The 23,549-nt window shown below is 39.6% G+C and overlaps 1 protein-coding gene across 1 annotated transcript in view; it reads right to left on the reverse strand.

Annotated features, from left to right (window-relative positions):
• Positions 1-23,549, reverse strand: part of STK39 (serine/threonine kinase 39) — a 267,852-nt gene that overhangs the window by 148,202 nt on the left and 96,101 nt on the right. Inside the window, exons 6-10 of the mRNA XM_058549177.1 lie at positions 18,263-18,372; positions 17,897-17,998; positions 15,638-15,771; positions 7,504-7,552; positions 7,336-7,401 (exon numbers count right to left, since the gene is read on the reverse strand). Of these exons, the coding sequence (XP_058405160.1) occupies positions 7,336-7,401; positions 7,504-7,552; positions 15,638-15,771; positions 17,897-17,998; positions 18,263-18,372 (461 nt within the window). The remainder of the gene's footprint in view (positions 1-7,335; positions 7,402-7,503; positions 7,553-15,637; positions 15,772-17,896; positions 17,999-18,262; positions 18,373-23,549) is intronic.

Genomic DNA, 23,549 nt, shown 5'->3' on the forward strand with positions numbered 1-23,549 from the left:
TTCCTCAATAAGATATATTACCAATACATATGGTTGTTTTTAAACAAGAGGATGGGGAAGAGAAACACAAAGCAGTAAGAGAACATGCGCCCTCACACCTACTTGAATCATCAGGAGTATTTTATACTAAATCCATAATATATGTGGTGATAGTTACAGACATCGATTCACTTCTCCTTCAGGGTTACCACATACTTTGACTCCTTCCTTCTTCTATTTACCTGGCCCTGGAGAGAACCGCAGGAACCAAAGAACTTTCTGGAAATAGCCTACCACTAACCAGAACTGTATTAATTTGACCACAAAATACCAGAAGTTCTCCAATCCCATCTTCAAAATTAAGACTTTCGGCTTTGACATGAATTATGTAAAATACAAATGTTAGATTACTTTGATTTGTAATTTAAAATGATAGCAAAAAGTACTTAAATCATCACCCTTCAACCTCCTGCCTAGTAAAAAAAACACCTCGACTGACTAGGGCATCTAGTACTCACGGCTCAGTAGGGATCTAACGTACCTTTGATCCTTCTACTCCAAATCTGAGACTTTCAACAAAGCCAAAAACTTTTGCTCAGTTTGCGTTGCAGAACTTGAGAATTAAAACCCACTGTTGCCCTCTACTGGGAAGACTGGGAACAAAACTAGAATCCATCCATCAAGCATCTGAAATCACCTTATTTCTTCTCTGATTTCTTGATAGTGTATAACCTTCAATATCTTATAAATTGATTATTAGATTCCAGGAGGAAAAAAGGCAATTTTTCAGAAATTCAGAGTGGTTTTTATTTCCTCTTTATCAACTAAAAGATAAGACTAAATGGGAGCAAACTGCGAAGCTGGCTTCAGACCTCTGCCACTATAGGACGATGTGGCCTTGGTCAAGGCCCAACCTCCCTAGGTCTCAATTTTCAGGTCTGTAAATCGAAGGATCAAGAACCAAGAGATATTCATGATCCTGGTTTTCACTCATATTTCAAAGTAGTTATTGCATTTTTTTTAACCAGTCTTAATAATCTATCTTATCCTCTGTCCTGTTATTCAGGTCTTCACTGATTGTTACAAGGCTACAGTAACTGAGATAAGTGTAAACCAAGTGTCTAGCACAGTGCATGAAGGTGCACAGTAAGCGTGAGTTTTTCCTTCTCCCCCCCCCGCAGTTCCCCCATCTGCCAGCTCCCTGACCTTCCCCATTCCTATAGTACATATTCTGTGCCCATATCCTAAAGCATTTAGTCTCTGCTACTCTTTGAGTTTTGCACGTCTTTTGATGCTTGCACTGCACCGTGTTCCCCACTGACAGGTGAGTTTCACTGCCTGGAAATGTCCTTTATCTGTCTGCACCTCAGTGCCCATCATTGGTAGCAGTGGTTGTAATGGTAGCAGCCGTTACAGCAGCAGCAAAAATGGGACCAACAGCAGTGGTACCCATAGCAGCAGCAGCAATGAAAAATGTTATAAAAGCAATAATAACATTATAATAACAAAGTGATTATATAAAATATTTTATTATATAAAATAATAAAATTTACTATGATTATAACCTAGTGCCATTTATTATTTTGTGCCAACCACTTTGCTATCCATCTCCGATGCTTTACCTAATTTAGTCTTCAAAAACATAGATAGGTATTATTACCCTCCCCATTTTATGAAGGAGAAGCTGAGCTTCTGGTAGGTTTTAACAACTGCTGATGCACCAAACTCGCACTAGCCATCTCTCTTCCCTTCAGAATCTCCAAAGCCCTTTCATCGCCTTATTCCCTCCACACCTGCTAGAACCCTGGCAAACTTTCCAGGTTCCTACAGTGATGCTTACAGCATCTCCCAGTGCCCACAAATGGCGTGGATGCCCCCGTCACATGTGTTAAATGGCAGATTACTTGCTCTGAGAATGACAAATGTACCCCCCTTTCCCTACTTAGGCCATTTAACTCTGCCTACCCTCTCCATCTGTATTTCCTTCCTATCCTCTCCCTTTTCTTCTTCCTTCTGAGATACAATCTAATGGAAAGAGTATGGAACCAGAAATTAGAATTGCTTCTTCTTAGCCATGTGACTTTAGGCAAGTCATTTCAGCTCACACTTTCATCTGTAATGTGTGACAATAATATCTGCCCTACCAGTCTTCAAGCACAATTGTTTAGAATAAGTAAGGAAGCATATAGGGAAGTGATCTACAAGCTGTAAAGGAATATCAGCTGTGTGTGCATTTAATTCTTACAACTCTTAGGCTCTTCACAAACACACACACTGAACTTCTCACGGCAGAGAGGATTTGCAGCAGTGGGAAAGCCTGGCTCTTGCCCACCATCAGCACCTTGATGGGGCAGAAAAGAAAACATGAAGGCAGGTGACTAAGCAACGGTAATGAAATAATGATTGTCATTCTTTTCCTTCTTTTTGTAGGTTTCCATGGGCTTTTTCTCCATTCCATCCAAAGCAACAGCAATAGCAAAATGACCTTCATCCCACCCCCACCCCCGCCCCCACCCCCACCCCCACCTGCCCTGCTACCAGGACTTTTTCCTCTTTCCTCCTTCCCTATTTCACTGCGTACTTCTAAAATGCCTGTCTTTGTAACCACAATAAGTATTCTCTGTATTTACACGATAGCCACGGCAGCCTGTGTTGGACTGCACGCCCACTACGTGTCGAACACAGCATCAGACATCCCACGCGGATCACCTCTCATCCTCACAGCAACACGTGTAGTATCCTGGGCTCCATTTGACAGATGAGGCTCAGCGATTAGGCAGCTCACCCAATGAAAGACACAGATCCAGGCGTTGCTGCTTCCAGACCAGACACAGAGGCTGGAGCAGCATCCTTCCTACTTCCTACTTACATCTGAACATCACACCCTAGCAAAGTGTTCCTTGTCTGCAAAATCGCTGAGAAATCATAGAGAAATCCTATCATTAATATCCCATGAATGCACAACCATAATGATATAAAGCATGTTTCCTTGAAAAAAGACTAAATGACCCTGTACAGTAAGCACATTCACTTTACCTTTTAATGTTTAATAAATGCAAGAATATAATATTAATGAATCTCTCCTACTGAGAAGTAATTGTTGACAATGAAGAAGCTGGTAGGTACCACCTTAAGCACGTGAGAAAAGTTAACATCACCAGTAAAGGAATAAATCAAGATCACGTGACTCTTAACACGATACACTGAGAAGAACACAGCATCACTTCTGAGGTGTCCTGTCAAAACATGCATCAACTGAATCTAATCATGAAGAAACACCAGACAAACCCAAACTGAGGGCCATTTGACAAAATAACTGATCTGTGCTCTTCAAAGCACCACAGTTGTGAAAAAAAAAGAAAGACTATTTCAGATTAATGGAGACATAACAACTAAATGATTCTAGATTAGATCCTGGACCAGACAAATGGCAAGTGGCAAAATTTGTATAAGATTTGAAAATTAAATAACAATATTATGTTAATGTTAATTTCGTGATTTTCACAATTACACTGTTATGTAAGAGAATGTCCTTGTTTTTAGGAAATATATACTAAGGTACACCTAAAGATAAAGGGCATCATATCTACAATTTTGAAATATTTCAAAAGAAAGAGTGAGAAAATATATATATACAGAAATTTTTTTGTAAATTTTTTGTAAGTCTGAAGTTATTTCAAAATAAAAAGCAAAAACAGAAAAGGACAAATTATGAACACATATTAAGTATTAAATAAATGTGAACTCTAATATCCCTACCCATTTATTCCTAAGCACATAGAAGGATCAAATGAAGCCAACGCCTTGGGTCCTTAATAAGAAACCAGTCTGACAGCCTGATATAAGAAATTCTGGGATCCACAAATACTGTCCTAGTTTTTCCAATTCACAGTGATTCCACCCAAATGTAGCAGTGATACAATATCCCTCCATTTCTGCAATTACCATAGACACACACACACAAAAATCATTTCACATCACAAGTAGCCTGTGAGGAATAAATCTACACCAGGAAACTAGAGCACGATCAACTCGAAGGCACCATAGCAAACAGGAAAGGAAGCGGCTGAGCAGATGTCAATAAAGAAAGGTCCAAAAGTGAACAACACAAATGACAGCAGGGACTCCCCTGTACCAACTTTTAAATTAAATTTACTTAAACACCCTAAGAACCTAAGACAAGCAAAGACATCCTATAACAAAGGTTTTCAACACAGGGTGATTAAAATAATATTTACTTCCTGATGGCCAAGCCCGCATGAGAAGTTTCAAATAAGGAACAGCACCGTTGCTTACCAACATCAAGAGCCCGAGGGAGGGAGGGAGGGAGGGAGGCTCATCTGCTATTAACAGGAATCCTAAACAAGTGTATGCCAAGCATTTTGGGGGTTCAAGTGAGTGATCAACAGAGTTTCCAATGGCCTCTCCTTGGTACACCCAAGTGTATGTGTTCACTGAGGCAGCAAACATGTGTGGGCACTTCTATGAACAAGACATGCACTGTGATGGATGTCATTCTGGTCAGCACATCTGCCATGGAAGCTATGGGCAAGGAGCGGAGTGTAGCTAATACCCAAAGTGTTAAAACGAGAATTATGACAGGAAAACAGCCAACTCAATGAAGCTAGAGAGCCAGAATAACAGTGCTATGGGCCACTCTCTTCTATAAGATGTTCAAAGAACTCATTTAGAGTCTCCCTTTACTCCTCCATGTGACTCTGAGACATGGCGCCATTTTCCATTTGAAGGGATAGATGACGAAATAAGCTCTGAGGTTCAAGTCTAAAATCAAGGAGCAAGTAAATGGCAGAAGACATGGTTGAAAAATCACATCTCCCAAAACTCTAGCTTCTTGTCATTTAAGATACACGCAAAATGGGATTTGGAATGCCCAGCACACTAATATGTAGTAAATAATTTAAATATTTCTTTTAAAAGAAAGAAAACAAAGTCAGAGTCTGAACAGATTCTTCATTTTCTCAAACTGATGGAAGTCTCATACTTCCTTTCTCAAAGGAAAGTATGGGTTATGCAGGGAGAACTATAGGTGCTTCAGTTTAACTGGAGTTTAGAGTCTAAGGCTGGAAGTTGCAATGGTGCCATGAATTCAAGGCTAAGGAGCTTGGCCTTTATTTGATAGGAACCTTTTTTTTTTTTTTAATTTTAACTTTTTCATTTATTTGCTCTCATGGTTGTTCTTGTTTAATTTTGGGAACCACTTTTCAGCAACCAAGTGACATGACCAGAAAGTTAATCTTGTGATACTGTCTAAGAAGGAACAGAAAGGAAGAATGAGGGAGAACAGTCAGAAATTGACTGCAATTGTTCAGTTACAGACAGGAGGAAAACCTTCCAAGTAGGGATGTTGCAGAGGGAAATGCGCAGGGGACTCGGAGAGGGATTAGCTGGGGAAGAAAAGGGGGGAAGGAGGTCTCAAATATAAAAATAATCCCAGTGTCCTGAGGTCAGGTGACTCAGGAAGAAACAGAGCACAGGAAGATGAAACTTGGGAGGGAAGGTGAACCATCTGGAATACTGCACTTGAAAAGCTGGTGGGCCACTGCACAAGGAGCTGGAGGTATGAAACTCAAGCTCTGGAGAGAAAGCAGGCCTGGAAAAGCCCCTCTCTGGGAATAGCTATGGGATGAGATCAGATGAAACTTCTAGCAAAAAAAGCAGAGATAAAAATATATATATTCTTTGGGGACAGATACTGTACAAGCCAACGGCTTTCTAACAGCTTTTTTCAACTCTAGCTGACATTTTAGATCTCTGATCAAAAGACCCCATGCTAGACTCCAACACCCCAGGGAATCTCTCCAGGCTCCTCCTTCAGTCTTCTGCATGGAGCCCTCAAACTTTCATTGGGCGGTTCTACTTCCTGTTGCTTCAAACTGAAGCTTTAGTTTCTCTGTGCTGTCCCTTGAGATGTGCCACTCTGATGGACCATCTGCCACGTTTTCACTTTTCCCTCAGAGAGGTCCCACAGACCCACCTTGGCTCAGGTAGGTCTCTGCAGTCAACACAGCAATCCCCATCCCTAGCCCAGGCCCACAGCCCAGGAACCAGCCCACTCTCAGGAATTCTCCCGGTCCAGGAGAGGCACTCAGATACCTGTCCAGAGTGCGTCATTTCTCAAAGCCTTATTTTACAATCTGTTTTAAAAAATTCAAAAGCATCAGCTAAATGTATTTCATACAAAATGTTTCAGACAAAGTAATGTCTGGAAGTTAACATTCTAAGTTAATTATACATTGGCGTGATAAGATGCAATCTCTAATACATATTTCTTTGCCAATTTTATTTACAGAGCAGACAACTCAGATTCGAATCAGCTTTCCCTATAACTATTAACTGTCAAAAAGAAAGAAAAAAAGGACCTCCCTTTCTAAATCTGTGACTACATAAATATTTTTAATTATAAATAGCTAATAAAATTTTAAAACTAGATTGGGGCCAGCTCAGTGGTGTAGCAGTTAAGTTCGTGCACTCCGCTTCAGCAGACCCAGGTTTTCGGGTTTGGATCCCAGGCGTGGACCAACACACCGCTTGTTAAGCCATGCTGTGGCGGCATCCCATATAAAGTGGAGGAAGATGGGCACAGATGTTAGCCCAGGGCCAATCTTCCTCAGCAAAAAGAGGAAGAATGGCAAAGGATATTAGCTCAGAGCTAATCTTCCTTGCATTTAAAAAAAAAAGTTTTTTTAAACGAAACTAAACCAAACCAGAGCTTAAATTTTGTTAGGTTTCATACCATAATGAAATCAGTAATTACAAATAAATAAAACTCTGGTAAATACATAAATAAATACCCTCACACATACATATCATTTTAAAAACCTAAAACCTAGAATGGAAAGTTTTTCAGGCAATCATTAACATAATTTAGTTAACAAGGTAGACTACAAAAGGGACCACCCGTCTTTAATAAGGAAAAAACTTATATCCCACAGATATTCAAAATAACCATTAAAAACAAGTTTTGTTTTTCATTCTGTTATTTCAAACTGTTTAATAATGACTGTTCCTCTTCTGTAAAATCCAAAGGATTCAAGGATATTTGCCTCATCACATAATAAGCCTCATCACAGTCCCCTCCCCTCTGACCTTCTTTAAGCAAAGCTGATAGACAGAAAAGTGAAATCATTTGAGTTTCACATTGTTTCCACACCCAAATACATAACAGCAAGCTGAGATAACCAAAAGGCACAATGCAGTTATCTGAGTAATCACTAATCAGATAACCTCTAAATAGCATATCCTGAGTGTGTGGAAATCTTTTTTCTATTTTTCTCTGGGTTTCATTTCCCAGGGTGGGGAGCGGCTCCTGCTGGGTCCTGAGGGCTAGGCGCTTACCTTTTTGGCTCTTTGGGCTATGTCTGGTGTTCTTGTAAGCAGCTTCTCAATCAGATACTCTCTGTTCTGCAAAAGAAATATTCCCAACAGTTTAACATCAAACAGAATACACAGAAATTCATAGTGATTTCAAAATAGCAGATTTACTTGGGTTTTTAAGCACGTTACCTTGGCTTTCTGGAAGAATTTGCATTTTAAAAGTTCTGCTGCTGTGGGCCTGAAAGATCAATAATAAATTAGAGTTGAAACAATGACCACTCAATAAATACACTGCCTTGATGAAACAACTTAATCCTAGAGTATTTCTGCAAGACCAGTTGTGGGAATAGCAAAATCAGAAACTAAATTAATCATAAGCCGGCACCAAATAAAAGAGTGTCAATTTTCCAGTTCTTTCCAAACACCTCTACTGCAAAACATATAAACTCCTGTAAGTTAAATATTTTGGGGCACGATCAATTTTCCATCCTTCATCCTTACACTTCACTAAGTGAATTCAGTGTTTCTAAAAGGTGGCAGACTGACACGTTTGTGAGCTAAATTCCTATATTTATTAAGAAGCCATACAAGTTGCAATGAGACCCTGTCAAAGGAACTGCAGTCCACAGTGTTCCATGACTCCCCAAGAGCGGCAGTTACCGCAAGGGGTCCACACAGCATGTGTACAAGCCCTGTCTGCCCACTGAGTAACATGGACCGCTGGTTTTCAGGGAAAGGTAAACGTGATGGTGATTAACAAAATGCACATTCATTTACAAGCATTACTGGATTGGTCTTTTTTTTCTCATGGGGTCATTTAACTTGCATCTCTATACTATATTTCCTATCAACTGAAAGTTAGGTCTCAAGGCTTGACTAGGTTGAATCAACCATTTAAGAATACTTCATAGATGACACTATACACTTCTTGCTGCAGCACATACAGAATGTTAGGTTATTTCACTGGGAGTGATGCTAAGATTAACCAGTTGGTCCCCAGGCCCAAGATCTCTCCATTGTAAAGGTATGTTTCTCCCCCCTGCAACTGGCAAGTATTCTGTTGGGTAATACTTTGGCATTGTATAAGTATCATGTTCCCAAAAACCTTTCACCTAATGGTTTTAGCATCTTTGCCTTAAATAATTATTTCATAGGAGATGGAAGAATACTGATTTCCTACTTCTACCATTCTTTCTATGTTTATTAACTGGCATTCCTCCATAAAGAATAGCTTCCTTCATCAATAGTTCCTTCTAAAAAAAGCAGCCATTCAGAAGGAATCAGATAAATCTAGAGTAGAGGACAATCAGCAAGACAATTGACCTGATCTCTTCAAAAAGTCAGTGTCATAGAAGGGGAGATGTGAGGGGACTGTTCTAGATTAAAACAGACTTAAAGAAACAGAAAACCAAACACAATACGTGACCCTTGGCTGAATCCTGCATTTGAAGGAGAAGTGAGGGAAGCCACAAGAGACATTTGGAAATAATTAGAGATATGTAAATATGCTAGGTATTAGACCATTTTAGGAAATTACTGCTCCCTATTTTAGGTGTGGAAAAGCATTGTGGCTAAGTGGGAACATGTCTTTATTTGTAGGGAATGCAATGTTACTTTCAAACTGCTCAGCAAATAAAATGTGGGTAAATAGATACAGCAGATATGGAAAATATTGGTAATTGTTGAATCTAGGTGGTGATATATAGAAGTAAACACTGTACTATTTTTTCACCTTTTCTGTATGTTTTTTTCCCCCCCAAAGCCCCAGTAGATAGTTGTATGTCACAGATGCACATCCTTCTAGTTGCTGTATGTGGGACGCGGCCTCAGCATGGCCGGAGAAGCGGTGCGTTGGTGGGCGTCCGGGATCCGAACCCGGGCCGCCAGTAGCGGAGCGCGCGCACTCAACCACTAAGCCACGGGGCCCGCCCTTTTCTGTATGTTTTAAATTTTTGATAATAAAAAAACTGGGAGGGGAGGGAAGCATTACTGAACATCACTAGGTATTCTCTCAGGCAATGATTACCAAAGATACAAATAGTATTATGTTGAGGGAGGTGCATGTTTAAAAGGAGTCCTCATACTTCAAAAGATTGGAAACCACTGCTTTGGAACCAGGAAGCTCCACTAAAGTGTTTCCAGTGACCAAACCCAGGCATATAAAAGAATTCAGAAACGTCATTAAGCACAATGGTGTACAAATTGTGTAAGTCTACAGGGGCCATAAACTCTATTTCTGGGCAAAGAAATTTTCTATTTAAATTGTTATTGCTCTTTTCCTCAATTTCAAATGGGTCACTGGTCACAGGTTCCTAACAAAGAACCCTGACTCCTCATATCCACTGCAATAAACAGCTGCTAATTGCTAATTGCTTTGAGTAAGTAAAGGTCTAAACTACAGGTGGGCCACATTTTACATTTTTATCTGCCATAGCCCTTGGTGAGCTGGTTCAAATTCATGAATTTGTACCTTGTTAACCAGGCGCTGGCACTAAAAATGATACTCCTACTTTACATGATTTAACTTTGGCTGTTATTTTAATGGACACTCTCACTGATCATCAGCAATGTTTTCGGCCTCCAGCTACTCCAAAGTCATCCTTTCATTCTCTCGGTAAATATTTTTTGAGCATCTACTATTTGTCAGGCGTTATGCTAGGTGGTAGGCATATAGTAAATATGACAGACATAAATACTACCCTCAGCAACTTACAATCTAGCAGATAAGGGTTAGAGCATGTGGTTAGACTGTCAGAGGAAGGTCAGAACATTCGAACACTTGAATCGTGTTTGGGTGGAAGGAGCAGGCTACTGAGAGAACATATTACACAATGGACTGAGCACGCTTGGTACCTCACAATATGAAACAAAATTTTAAAAACCAAGAGGCATACAAAAATAAAAAATTTTTAAAAAGTGAAAAGAGGGGCCGGCCCAGTGGCGCAAGCTGTTAAGTGCGTGCGCTCCACTGCGCAGCCCGGGGTTCGCCGGTTCAGATCCCGGGCGCACAGTGACACACTGCTTGACAAGCCACACTGTGGCGGCGTCCCATATAAGGTGGAGGAAGATGGGCATGGATGGCAGCCCAGGGTCAGTCTTCCTCAGCAAAAAAAGAGGAGGATTGGCAGATGTTAGCACAGGGCTGATCTTCCTCACAAAAAAAAAAAAAAAGTGAAAAGAAACCTAAGAAAATGAAGATGATTAAGGAACTTAAGGCCACTGTTATGGTTGAAACCCCTGTTGCCTCTGGCTAATACAGTTACAAAAGCCTCCTGGCTAGTCTCTCTGCCATTTCTCTCTTCCTCATTCCAACCCATCATCCACACTGCTCCCAAGTTAGCTTCTAAAAAAAAAAAACAATTTCTTATCGAATTTCAGTGGCCTGAGAGATCCTGACTCCTCCAGACTTGTCTCTCATCACACCAGAGGTGAACTCTATCCTCCAGCGACAATGATGTTCTCACTCAACTCTTGCTCTTTCGTGACTAAGCACACACTGCTTTTCTTGCTTCAGAATTTTCTGTAACCAACTGGCACACTCTTGCTCATCTGTCAAGAACCGATCTAAATGTCATCCGTCTTCAGAGATACTTCTCCCAGCTCGTCCAAGTAGAATTCATTGCTCCCTACTTGGTCCTTGCACACCAATCTACTCACACTCCCATTCTGTAATAATCTGTACCTATGTCTCCCGCCTCCACCCCACTGAGTTATAAGCCCTTCCAAGACAGGGACCACACAGTATTCATTTTTTATATCCCCAATGCCTAGCACGGACCATAAAACTGCTATAGCTCAATTTCATACTATAATCAAATATGGGGTAAAAGTGATGCTACTAGACATTCGGACACAGAACCACAACTCGTAGAGCTAGATTTAGTCAGCACCAAATTCTAAGCAACTGTCCCATATAGTAGGGAATAGAAATATAATGTAATGAAAATAAGACTCAAGGTAACAAAAAAAAAAAAAAGGAAAGGCAAAGTGTGTGCACAGTGGAGGTACTGAGGTGGAGAGCCAAAATGCTTTCTCCTCTGTGTCCCCCCTTCTTCTGCACACTAAGGGTCAAGTGTAGGACCAATGTAAAGGGAAGGCTGGGAAATGCCAGACATGCCTTGAGATACAGGGCTGGGAAAATACTCTCCCTTCCCCAGCAAGGTCATTTCCATGGTAACCAAAACTGCAAAGAGGAAAAGCACGCTGCAGAGAAAACTCCTTTCTCTGCACTCCACTCTTAGACTTCATCAGTAAATACAAAAACACAATGATATAAGAAATGAGAAATGGTTTAAAGAAGCCACATTCCTTTTTTTAATAGGCTTAATATTTATGTTAAATAGTAGGTAATTCCTACTTTATACAGAGAACTAAACAGCAGGTCCTTTTTATGCTTTGGAGTAGAATCCTACACGTGCCAAACTATACCCATAAGAAAGTACAGAAAAATGGATCTGGAAAGAATGGGGAAAATGAGGGAGGAAGAACGTGATAGAAGGTATGAGAAAAGCCGAGGTGCATGCTGTTAATTTTTTGTGTGTTTTGTTTGTTTTAGTCTTATGCTCTAGCAACTAGCAGCGTACGGTTAACGCGGAACCATCAATGCTGCCTGCCTCTTAGCTGAGTACTACAGGAGAAAGAACTCTGCAAGCCCAGTTATGTCTCCCATACCCACTAACAATTATCAAGCAATACAATGTAATACAAATACAAACACTGTTTTACAAGAAATGTTAAAACACTATACCAGCAACCAAAATGATGTCCAGATTTTGAATGATGATTCAATTTTAAATCCTTGAAAACAATGCAGTAGTCTCCAAGCACCAACAGTCTCAGAAGAAAATCTCTCAAAGGATTCAGTTAATACATATGGATGAGCCCAAGTCCACTGAGACTTAAAATAATTTTCAAAGGATTAGGATGAATATGATACAGTTTACATAGTTCGAACAATTTGCATTATAATTTCTAACAGCTCACTGACCTCAGGCAGAGCTGCACTTCCCACCCTCCCCCTCCTGCCAAAAGAAATACTCAAGTTTTATTCATTTCTAATGGATTTACCTATGCAACATCCACCCCTTGGTTGCTCAAAGAAAACGCTGGTTCCTTTTATAGTTGCCATCCCTATGAAGCATGTAATCTACAAGATTAAGGCTCATTTTTTTAAGAAACAGCAAAACGTTCTGCTATGCAAATATAAGCAACTCTTTGTCTATGCCAATGCAGAGCATAGACTTCGATGAGGCAAAGAGCTCCAACACCCCAGCTCTCTTATATTAGGAAAATTCCATGAGCTCTCAAGATTGACAGAAAACACAGCCCCTTCTCAGCTAGCCTGAGGGCTCCTGAATAGGAATGAATCTGTCCTGGTCACTGTTCCCCTACAATATTTTTTCATTCATTGCTGAAAAGATACTCAGCAATACCAGGGCTTTGGTAACAGTCAACTGCTTTCAGATTATAAGTAGATGATCTCTATGTAGGCAATAGAAATAAATATAAAGTATCAAAAATCTTGCATTCACTCCTCAATCCACTCGAATCTGGTCTGTTTCTGAAAACTCTTTTCAATGGATCCAAATCATCCCAAAATTGCAAGCTCTGAATCATCTCCAGTTGTTCAAGAAATACTATTGAGTATGTAATGCAGACCACACACTGTGGATATAAAGATATGTGGCACAGGCTCTCCTTCTAAAAAATTTACAAACTGATGAGGAAATTGGATGTGTTAAGTCAATAAATGTACACAGTGTGGTAAGTGCTACAAGAGACCTATCCTCAACGTGCTGTAGGAAAACTAATAGTTGTGATAACTCCACTGGGTCAGGGAAAAAAAGGCAGACAAGGAATGTAACCCCAATTTTCTGAGTACTTAGAAACCCCAGGCACTGTGCCATCTGTTTTAAGTGCATTATCTCACTCCATCCTCACAGCAATCCTACGAAGTAGGTGTTATTAGGCCCATTTTACTGACGATGAAACTAAGTCATGCAGTTGAAGATAAAGAAGTCCAGCAATCTCACCCAGATGTATCTAACTCTAAGAAAATGGGGCTTTTGAACTAAGTGTTGAAAGAGGTGGAAGGGAGAGACAGGAAGAGGAGGCACCTTGGACAACATAAGCAAAGGCAGAGAGGACCGGAAATATGCATGGTTTCTTTCAGAATTGCGCTGCAATTAAATGTTTACTTATTATTTCAGTAATGAATACATATTTTAAAATTGCCTCCTATATAATAAATAATTCAACAATATTGCTTTTTTCCATTCTCACATCTCATGAATCTTTTTTTCCCCCCAAACTCCCCACATCCATATCTTTTCATTAAGAGAAAGTGTCAGCTGGGAAGTCTGTGCACCACCAACACACTCTAACTGTCTGTTATAGTGGACAGTTACACAATAGTGAGTATAGATTACACTACAGAGAAAATATCTAAAAGACTACCTTAAACTATTAATACTTGTAGATCAATAATGTTACTAAGAGAGTACTCTGAGGGAAAGACTTTGTAAGAATTCAAATATATGGTGTATGGCTCTTTTTTTTTGGTGGGGTGGTAGGAATCTGGTATTTGACTTATAGAATAAATAAAACCTGGAAAGACTTTCAAGATTATTAAGTAATAAGGATCATTTCTTAAATATAATGTATGATGATCTAATCTATTTTGACCAAATTACAAATCTCTGAAAGAAATATATTGCGATATTGTTAAGTACACTAACAATTCTACCCTACAGAATCATTTTCTTAAAAAGCTGAAATTGTGTGATATTACACATCACCACCATTAGGTGGGACCTCAACTAGTTTGAGAATCACAAAGACCATCAATAATAACCCAGTGCAAACTGGGAAGACAAGTACTTCTCTCACTGGAGAATCAAATTCTGTTTCCTTGGTGATGCCAAAAATTTATGTTTGAAGATGACATCAAATACAAGAGGAAGGCAAGCAAGTATTGAAGAAGAAAATCAGAATCTAAGAGCATTTTCACTCAATAGGAGAGTGAAAAAATAACCTCAATGAAAGATCACTATGACTTCGGAGGGAAAACAAGCCATGCAAATCAAATATAACGGGCCACTGAGATGTTTAAGCAGAAATAGTCTATAAGTGTGACAAAATAATCATACCTTTTACAATAAATAATTTCAAGATGCTTAACAGCAAACATCTATTTAGACCCAGCTCCACGAGAAAGGTGACTGATGGAGAAAACATTCAACGCAAATTCAGTAAGATGTAAAGAAAAGTAGAGAGAGGCTACAAGAATGGGTAAAATAATAAAAATTGTGTTTAATCTAGAGAAGGGTAGCCTACTCAAAGAGCAGATGACCATGTAAAGGTAAAAGGCTCAGGTTTCATAAAGAATTTAAGATAAGAATAAAGGAATCATTCTAAAAGCAGGGTCCTTCCCTGAAAAAGAAAGTTTCAGAAGAGAAGCCAGTTTTTGGACCATTGGGTGGATGAAGGTAGCCAGTAACTTCTCAGAGGCCCCTCCAGGTCTGGAATCTCCGTTCACTGTATGTTGGGACGGTGCCACACGCAACCAAGTCCTACAAAGGTACTCTACCCAGGCAAGGCCTGTGTGTGGTTCACATCGTTAACATTCTCCTTTAAGTGACAGAGGACACTGGGCTCTATTATCACTACCCAGGATATTTCAAAGTCACAGAAATTAAGAAGGAAGAAAACAAACTTAGAAAACAGATACAGTATAGTGCAAGGCAATAACCCAAGAATAAAGAGGAAAGACTACACTCAATTTAAAACCATTTGCTTCTGTTTATATGATTAACCTTTCTAACGTAAAAATCTTAAATCTTCTTTATTGATAATCTTTTAAACAGCACAAACAACTTGTTCTGCAACTAAAAGGAAGCTCATGCAAAATTCAATAGCTCTGCCTGGTTTAGACTGGAGCGAGCAGGATATAAAATCCTAAGAGGTCAGCTCAACCTACACAGTGCAGAATACTAGCTCAGCTTCTGAATGCACCACTGCCAATTTCTTTTGATTTCTGCTTTATTTCATTTCCTTTGATAACAGAGCCCACACCTAACAAGCACAGTGAATCTCATTAACACTAAAAATTTTCCTCTGCCTCTCCGTTGTCCTCACTCACTTCTCTCCCTTTTGGACCCATGCCGTCTTTCATTAACAGGTTGGAGATCTGGGGGCCAGAGCAGGATTTCCCTTGAATTAGAAGTACCTGTCAGGTGTCCTCACACAGCCTTTCCGCATCCACAAACAAAGCTTTGTGGTAACTCAAACCAGGTCATTAACTCATCCACTAAGCTGGACATACCTTTTGGAAGGATCTTTCTGAAGACACAGTGAAAGTAATTTTCTAAAGGACTTGCCGTACTTTTTCATCATTTCCTTATCCTCAACTCCTGTTTCTAAAGTGGGTGGATCATTTTGCAAAGTCAACATTAACACCTGCAGCAGAAACAAACATGAAGACACAATCTCAGTACAGCAATTGCTACAATCGAGTTTTTAATTTTTCCCAAAAGCATCCAAGAACATCCTTGATTAGGTACAAACGTGCTTTCCCATGAGTTTAAATTTCCAGAATGCGTGTATCGGAAGTACTCATTCTCTTTGCAAATCTGTCCATGTGCCCTTTGACCTTTTCATTATTCCATTGACAGAACTTACAAAATCTGCTCTGTGTGTTAAGAGCTCCCAAAGCGACCAGGACGGAGCTTCCTGGGAAGGAACTGGCTCTCACACAGCTCAAGGAGCACGTAGCTCCAGCAAGAGCTTAGTGAAGGCTGGGGCTCTGGCTGGGAAAGGGGGTGGCGGAGGGGAGAGAAACAGAGGCCCAGAGCAGCAGTGAACATTCATGTGTCAGGTCATTCATAAGTAAGGAACTGCCTGTACTCAAGGCTTCTGTAACACACTGCCAACCCTAAAAATAAATCCACAACATCCCAGGAGGTAACACATGATTTCCTTTTTTTTTTTTTTAAACAAGAAAACATACAGAAAATTGCTTAAAGACTTGGCAAAATTGAGACAGTAAGACACTAAAAAATAGCCAGAATACAACTGAGTTACTAAAAAATCATAACCAGAGCAAAATGGCCATGCTGCTTTTGGAGGGGGGACAAAAACAAAATCAAAATACAGCTTCAAATCAAAAAGGTAAAAATTCCACTCTTTCGCACTAACATCAAAAATATTTGCTTTACAAAAGAGTAGAATTTACAGTAAACTATCGATCTATAAAATGAATAAACCTCTTAATGTATAAATCAGCCTTCATTTACGCAAATGCTATACAGGTCAAGACTTTTCAAACACTTTCAGATGTGTGAAGAGGTAAAGGATTAAAGCGACAGTTGATGGTCTGTGGAGGATAACTGCAAACGGAAGAAAGTGGGAGAAGTGTGAAGTCTGAACAAAAGTCTGGCAGGACCTCAGGCTGGGATGAGCAATGTGACTTTGGATTCAGGTGGGAAACACTAAGGATTGGGGAAAGAAAGAAAATAAGAAACAAGAAAAAATAATACAGAAAAACCAGATGGAAGAAAAAGTCCTCAGAGTGGCTTCAGTACTTTTTCTCAAAAGGTCACGGCATTTGTTTACACCTTAACTTTAAATTTTCTGCTAAAAAAATCAGGTATGTATACATACCCCTCCCCCAAAATTTTAACTATGTTAAAAATATGCTTATAAATATAGAGAAAAACAATGTAATGAACTATACTAAAATCTTAATAAGGATTGTGGTTGATGAGATTATGGATAATTATTTTCTTCTTTATTCTTATTTGTACTTTCAAATTTTCTACAATAAGTATGTATTAACTTTTTAATCAGTAAACTTATTTAACTTTTTTCAGCCTCAGGGTTTCCTCCTAAATTTTTCCAATATTTTCCTAGGAAAAAGTTGAAACAAATACGGACCATATTGTCTGTAAAATACCTTCATAATTTCCACTGAACTATTTCAGCCTCAAAACAAAATCCAGTTGGGTAAATTAGCCCTGATACCATCAGAGCTAAGAGAAATAATGATGTAGGCCAGTTAAAAGAGTAACAAAAAATCTGAAAATAGTATCCAAACATATGGTTTCCTAAAAACATTAGGCTCACTTATTTCAGATGAGTCACAAACATGACACTATGAGAAAAGGGGAGAAATGTTATAGACCCTTAAAAAAAAAAAAGGCTGAAAATTTGGGAAATCTATCTGCAAAGATGGTATCACTGTAATCTATTTTTAGATTTCCTGAGTGGGGGGCGTTGGGGGTATTCTGCTATCAAGAGAGTAATGAACAGCATTCGTGACAGCTATCAACCTCCATCGACCAAGCTGATCACATTCTTGAGTCAGCTCTGTGCTGAGAATGTAGAGTGAGCTCCAGAGCCGGGAAATGTACTACTTTTGTCCTATTCCTTCCACTGAGAACATCACACAACATTTAACTTGGCGGCATTCCTCCGTTAATTCCCCTCAGGTCTAAGAGAAAAATGACTATGTTTAAGAGAATTACAGAACAGATTCCCTTAAATCATATTTCAAACCCGACATATTACTGCCAATAGTAATTACTTTCATAGGCGGATACTTGTGATAAGGCGCTGCTCCTGTTGCCAATTCAATGGCAGTTATTCCAAAACTCCACATGTCAGCCTTGAAGTCATAGCCTCTCACCTAAGAAAGGAACCAGGGAAAAACAATTATACAGCAGGCATGTTACACATCACGGAGTCCATATCATGTCGCAAGTCCACAGCTGTGTATGCACAACCTTGACATTACTTTGCTAAGGCCCAGCAATCGGGAAGTAAATCTTAGTTACATGATGCACTCTAGTAAAATGATAGATTTGAATGAAATGTTAGCATATTGATGATACGTACTACTGAACTATGTCAATCAAAAATCAGAATATCACTTTTTTTTTTTTTTTTTTACCTGTTCCATGACTTCAGGGGCCATCCAACACGGGGTGCCAACAAATGTTTTTCTTACTTTATTCCGAGTAACATCACCCCCTGTTGCTAAGAATGCACTCACCCCAAAATCTGAAAGAAAAAAAAAAATCACTCATTTTATGTAAGACATTATTGCTTACAAATTCTGACCTTATGAACATCTCTCTTCCTGGTGAGCTTTACCGTGGTGATGAATTGTTCCAAACATCATGGAGCTCTCTCACGTGTACACCAGGGCAATCCTGCCATCTGTTATCCTCTACACTTTAGAGAACACCATCTCAGGTAATCGGTCAGCAAGCCCAGTAGCCCAAAAGCTCAGCATACCAAATTATATTTTCTTTTCTTTTCTTTCTTTTATTTTTTTATTTTTTATTTTTTTTGCTGAGGAAGACTGGCCCTGAGCTAACATCCGTGCCCATCTTCCTCTACTTTATACGGGATGCCGCCACGGCATGGCTTGACAAGCGGTGCATGGTGCATGCCCAGGATCCGAACCTGGGCCGCCAGCAGCAGAGCGTGCTCACTTAACCGCTACGCCACGGGGCCAGCCCCCTGAATTATATTTTCTACCCAAAAGGTATAAAAAGTCATAATTAACCATAAAGGATTACATCAATAAAAATACAAACACATTCCCAAAGCCCTAAATATAAAAGATCTTAGCTTTTACTGAGATTCATTTTAGAAAATCATTTATACGAATAGCAGTGGAGGCGGTTAAAACTAGTAAGTGATGTAGTTTCTTTTTATGTTTTTCTTTGATCATGATTATTTTCTAGCTTCTTTGATTCTACATCATCAGTGTTTGAGGGAGTAGATTTTTTTTTTAAATAAAGGATGAATAACATTCATCTGCCACATTCCCATGCCCTTGCTTAAGCAGTGCTCTCTAACACCTTAGCCAGAATCGTAATGGCAAATCCACAAATCCAGGTACATAAAGCCAACGCGCCCAGGTCTGTCCACACGTAGCAATCAACACACAGGAAAAACTCAGTCAGCAAAGATTTTTTTCTTTTCAATGTTTGCTTTCTGGATAATTCTCCTAGGTATAGATGGAATGGTTTGTAGAATGAAATAATCCTCTTCTTCACATCCATTATACACTAGAAGTTCTTTTTGTGAGAAGATGAACTAATTAGGCTTACTGTATATACGTACATGCATATACACAAAAATGATGTTTGTATGTGACAGGAGAGAAGGGATACCCAGTGATTATTAATGCATACATTTCTGCTTAGATTAGTTTACTAAAGGTTAAAATTAGTTAATAAGTTAAAGTACCAATTGCTTAGGGCTAGTATAGACCTACAGTAAGAGCCAACTCAAGGACAGCTTGATAGCAAGCTAGTAAATAGTAATTAAAAGACAGTCAACACCTCAAAATGCTGCAGCAGACTATGTAGTGTGAGCCCCTTCAAACTGCTCTCATGTAATTCTCCTTTGCTGGATCCCTTTGTTGATTGCCGGGAGGGCGGCAATTACCAAAGAACAAGGTCCAGTGCAAACCAAGGTCAAAAATGTATTAGCATTTGCTTTAGATCTACAATATTAAGTTATGCAGTAACACTGTAACCAGTTCCCTGAGTTGAAATATGTTGTCTGTTTCATTATATTTACATTTAAATTTACTCAACTCCCAACAGGATTTCAACTACAAGTAAAGGGAATAAAAATTGACAAATGGAGACTTTGTTCCAACTGCTACTCTCATGTTAGTATTGAGCAACAGTATATTTTGAAAATGCTCTATAATTTCATTTGCACATATGTGCCACACTCTAAAACTTTGAATTCTTATATTGCAGTCAGAAAAATAAAGCCTTGTGAAAAGAAATCTCTGGAACCAGTGAACCAGTCTCCTGTAGGTAGGAGGAGATAAAATCCATTCTCTTACAGAAGAGCTAATTGAATTGAATCATTTGTAAGCATCTACCATATTCGGCTAGAGGAAAAGACAATATGATAAGGCTTTCAAAAATATTAACTTCAACTTAATTTATACTTCTGAAAAGCAGTTCAACAATAAATCCAACATTCCATTTTTATTAAAGTAATTCTGTAACATGATAATATTAAATAAATACATATCAGCTGTAACTAATTAAGGATATGGGTAAAAGTTGCTTTAAGGAAAAAGAGATTCTTTTAAGTGCAGTTGAAGTAACCCTACAGCCCAAAGTCTCTTCCTAAAAGATATAATCCAGATAAAAATCCATAGTTATTACTAGATTTTTTTAAATTTCTTAAAAATACCATCTGATTACATTAGACTCTTTCAAAGCTGCAAAAACAGCTGAGAAAGATGCATAGTAGCAATTCGCTATTGATAATGTCCCTTCAATGTATCTTTCATGATTCACATATTTATTCATAGCCTCCACTTAGAACACTCAACTTTAAAGTCATAAACAGATGGTTAAACGTCTTTACAGCTCAAAACAAAAATTCCAGAAGGAGAAAACACCAATGGTAACATCTACTCACTCTTATGACTTCAGAATAAATACACAATTTGCTCCTATGTATGGCTAATGTGTATAAAGAAAGATTTATAAGTACTGAGAAACAGAACACTTGGAACACAGTACATAGTGTGCTTGTATAAACAGGAAAACTGGTATATTCTGTAGTCGAGACAGCTCACATATGACAGTGAGAACGAGGCGGTGGAACAGTCACAGTGAAAAGCGCCCTTGTTTCCGAAGGGTACATCTATACAGCCAAAGGGAGTGGAGCCAGACACACTTGGGTCAGAAACCATGGACATTTCTCTGGCAACACGGAATCAAAGGCCTCACATAACGTTAGCCAGCCCATCTTCCTGCCTCCAGGAATAACTGCATCTCTAACTAGAAAGAATGCTGTCATCCCGGTAACTAAAAGGCCCTCGTATCTTTTGAATCCATCCACTTCTCTCCTTCCCCACTGCCACTGCCTTGGTTTCAACCAAAATTCCTGTGGCAGCTCCTAAGTCATCACCCTCTTCTTTCCCCAGATCCATGCTCCAGCACCCAGGCCTTGCTATGTCACAGACTTGACCCTTCCTTACAAGTCTTTAGAGGCTCTCTGCTCCCCAAGAAAAAGTCAAAATCCCTCAGCATAACATGCAAACCTGACTCCCCTTTCCTCTCCCGCCTCATTTATCACTACTCCCAATTCAGATTTTGAGCTCCAGCCCTGCTAAATTACTTCCTTTTTATTCCCTGAATCCATTACCCTCCGTGCCCTCACCAGTGTTGCCTTTGCACCCGAAGCTTTGTCATTGTCCAGGTACATGGTTCCCTCCACTAAGGGAAGGGCCATCAGCAGAGGACATTCTGCTTGTTCTTATTAAGGATGAAAACATCCTTGGCATCCTGACTCTTGATGCCTTGGGGCTTTTTCACAGCTGCCTTTGTGTTAGAGTGTGGTTAATTTAATATGCATCCATCATCTTTGTCTAATTTGTGGTGTACGATTTACATAACTTCAGGAATTGTCTTATTTTGATAAGTGAATGCTAAGCCTTGAAGAGGATCTGCAGGATTTTGCAGTACAGATACCTGATTTGGAAAGTGGTAAATCCTCCAGGAAATAGCACAATGCTAACGGGCAAGGGCTGGGTAGCCAAGTGGTTAGGCCGAAGACAAAGGTACTCCCCAACCATGGGACTTCAGAGAGGCACTTAACCTTTCTGAGCCTTGGTTTCCTTATCAGGCTTCTTGGTTATGTCTATTTTTATATTACTTTCAGATTGATAACACTCTCCTACTTCTTCTCACCACGTATAGATCTGCTTTACAATAATTGTTAGATAGATCAATAAGCTACTGTTCTCTGCCTTTTAAAAAACAAGGCAACTTGGGCCAGCCCAGTGGTGTAGTGGTTAAGTTCGCACACTCTGCTTTGGTGGCCCGGGTTTTGCAGGTTCAGATCCTGGGTGTGGACATACACACCACTCATCAAGCCATGCTGTGGCAGCGTCCCACATACAAAAAATAGAGGAAGATGGGCACAGATGTTAGCTCAGGGCCAATCTTCCTCACTAAAAAAAAAAGAAAAAAAACAAGGCAACTGGGCTGAACATTAACATTTTTACAGTGGTAAATACAAAATATGAGAAAGATATATTTCCTGACCTTAAGAATATTACCATCTAGGAGTGAGTGAGAGGAAACAATAAAACACGAGAACAATGTGTAACATCAAATGCTGTCCTCTGCTGTCTGTATAGACGAAGAGGAGCTAGGACCGTAAGCACCATAAAAGACTTTGCATCCAAGTGGGCCTTGGACCTGGCCTTGAAGATGAGGTTAAGATTTGGAGGCAAGCCTAACAGGAAACAACGCTCTAGACAAAGAAACAGCATGAGCAAAGCACAAGTGTTGAGCCAAGAAGAAAATCTGCCCGACAGCTGCGAGGGTCAAAAACTCAGACACCTACAGGGGCCAGGCAGGAAAATAAAGGAGTGAAGAGGTCCTGAAAACCAACAGCACCACCTCAATGATCAAGACCTCTTGATACTTAGTCTCATCCTAGGGAGACATTAGGAAGTGCTGGGCCTGTCCCAGGAGCCATTCTCAATGCCCTCCCCGCTAGGTCTAAAGCAGGCTGCTGCTATCCAGTGGGGAAAGAAAGCTGCCATAGAGGAATATGGACCTGGTGCTGCAGATGTCCTAGTTTTCCAAGAGCAAGCTAAACATCGAGATCTTCATGCAAAACCTCTCTTTCTTGTTGTTGTTGGCAACAAATTCATTTTTTTAAAAAAGTGGAAACGTAAAATAAAGCAATTCTGCCTGTCCGATTTAGCCTGCAAAACTAGTTTGCCAACTGTGTTGTTATGATGTCTAAAATTTACCTGAAATACTTCAACATACACCACGCAACATTATGTTTGTGATACTGCAATCCAAGAAGACAACTGGCATTCTGTGTCAGAATGTCCAGTGCTGGAAGGTTCTGGTAGCATCTGATTCAGGATGCCAGAGGCAGCTTCCAGAAGTGTTTCTGTTATCCGTATCTAAGTATAGATAAAGTATGAGCCAAGTGAATGCCCAAAAGGCGTTATTATTGGGGAAAATAGTGACCTGTTGACAGGGATGATGCATGTTAGAAACAGGCTTTCATTGGTGAAAGTAAAGGGAGTTAGCACACAGAGAATGGCTAAGATAATTTAGATATATGCCTCACTCTTGCATGAATAGAATGAAAGAATCCAGCCAGGCTCACGTGTAAGCTAAATCCCTAGCCAGTTCCATATCTAGTTGTATTCTGGATGC

This window comes from Diceros bicornis, chromosome 10, assembly GCF_020826845.1.
Source record: "Diceros bicornis minor isolate mBicDic1 chromosome 10, mDicBic1.mat.cur, whole genome shotgun sequence".
Lineage (NCBI taxonomy): Eukaryota > Metazoa > Chordata > Mammalia > Perissodactyla > Rhinocerotidae > Diceros > Diceros bicornis.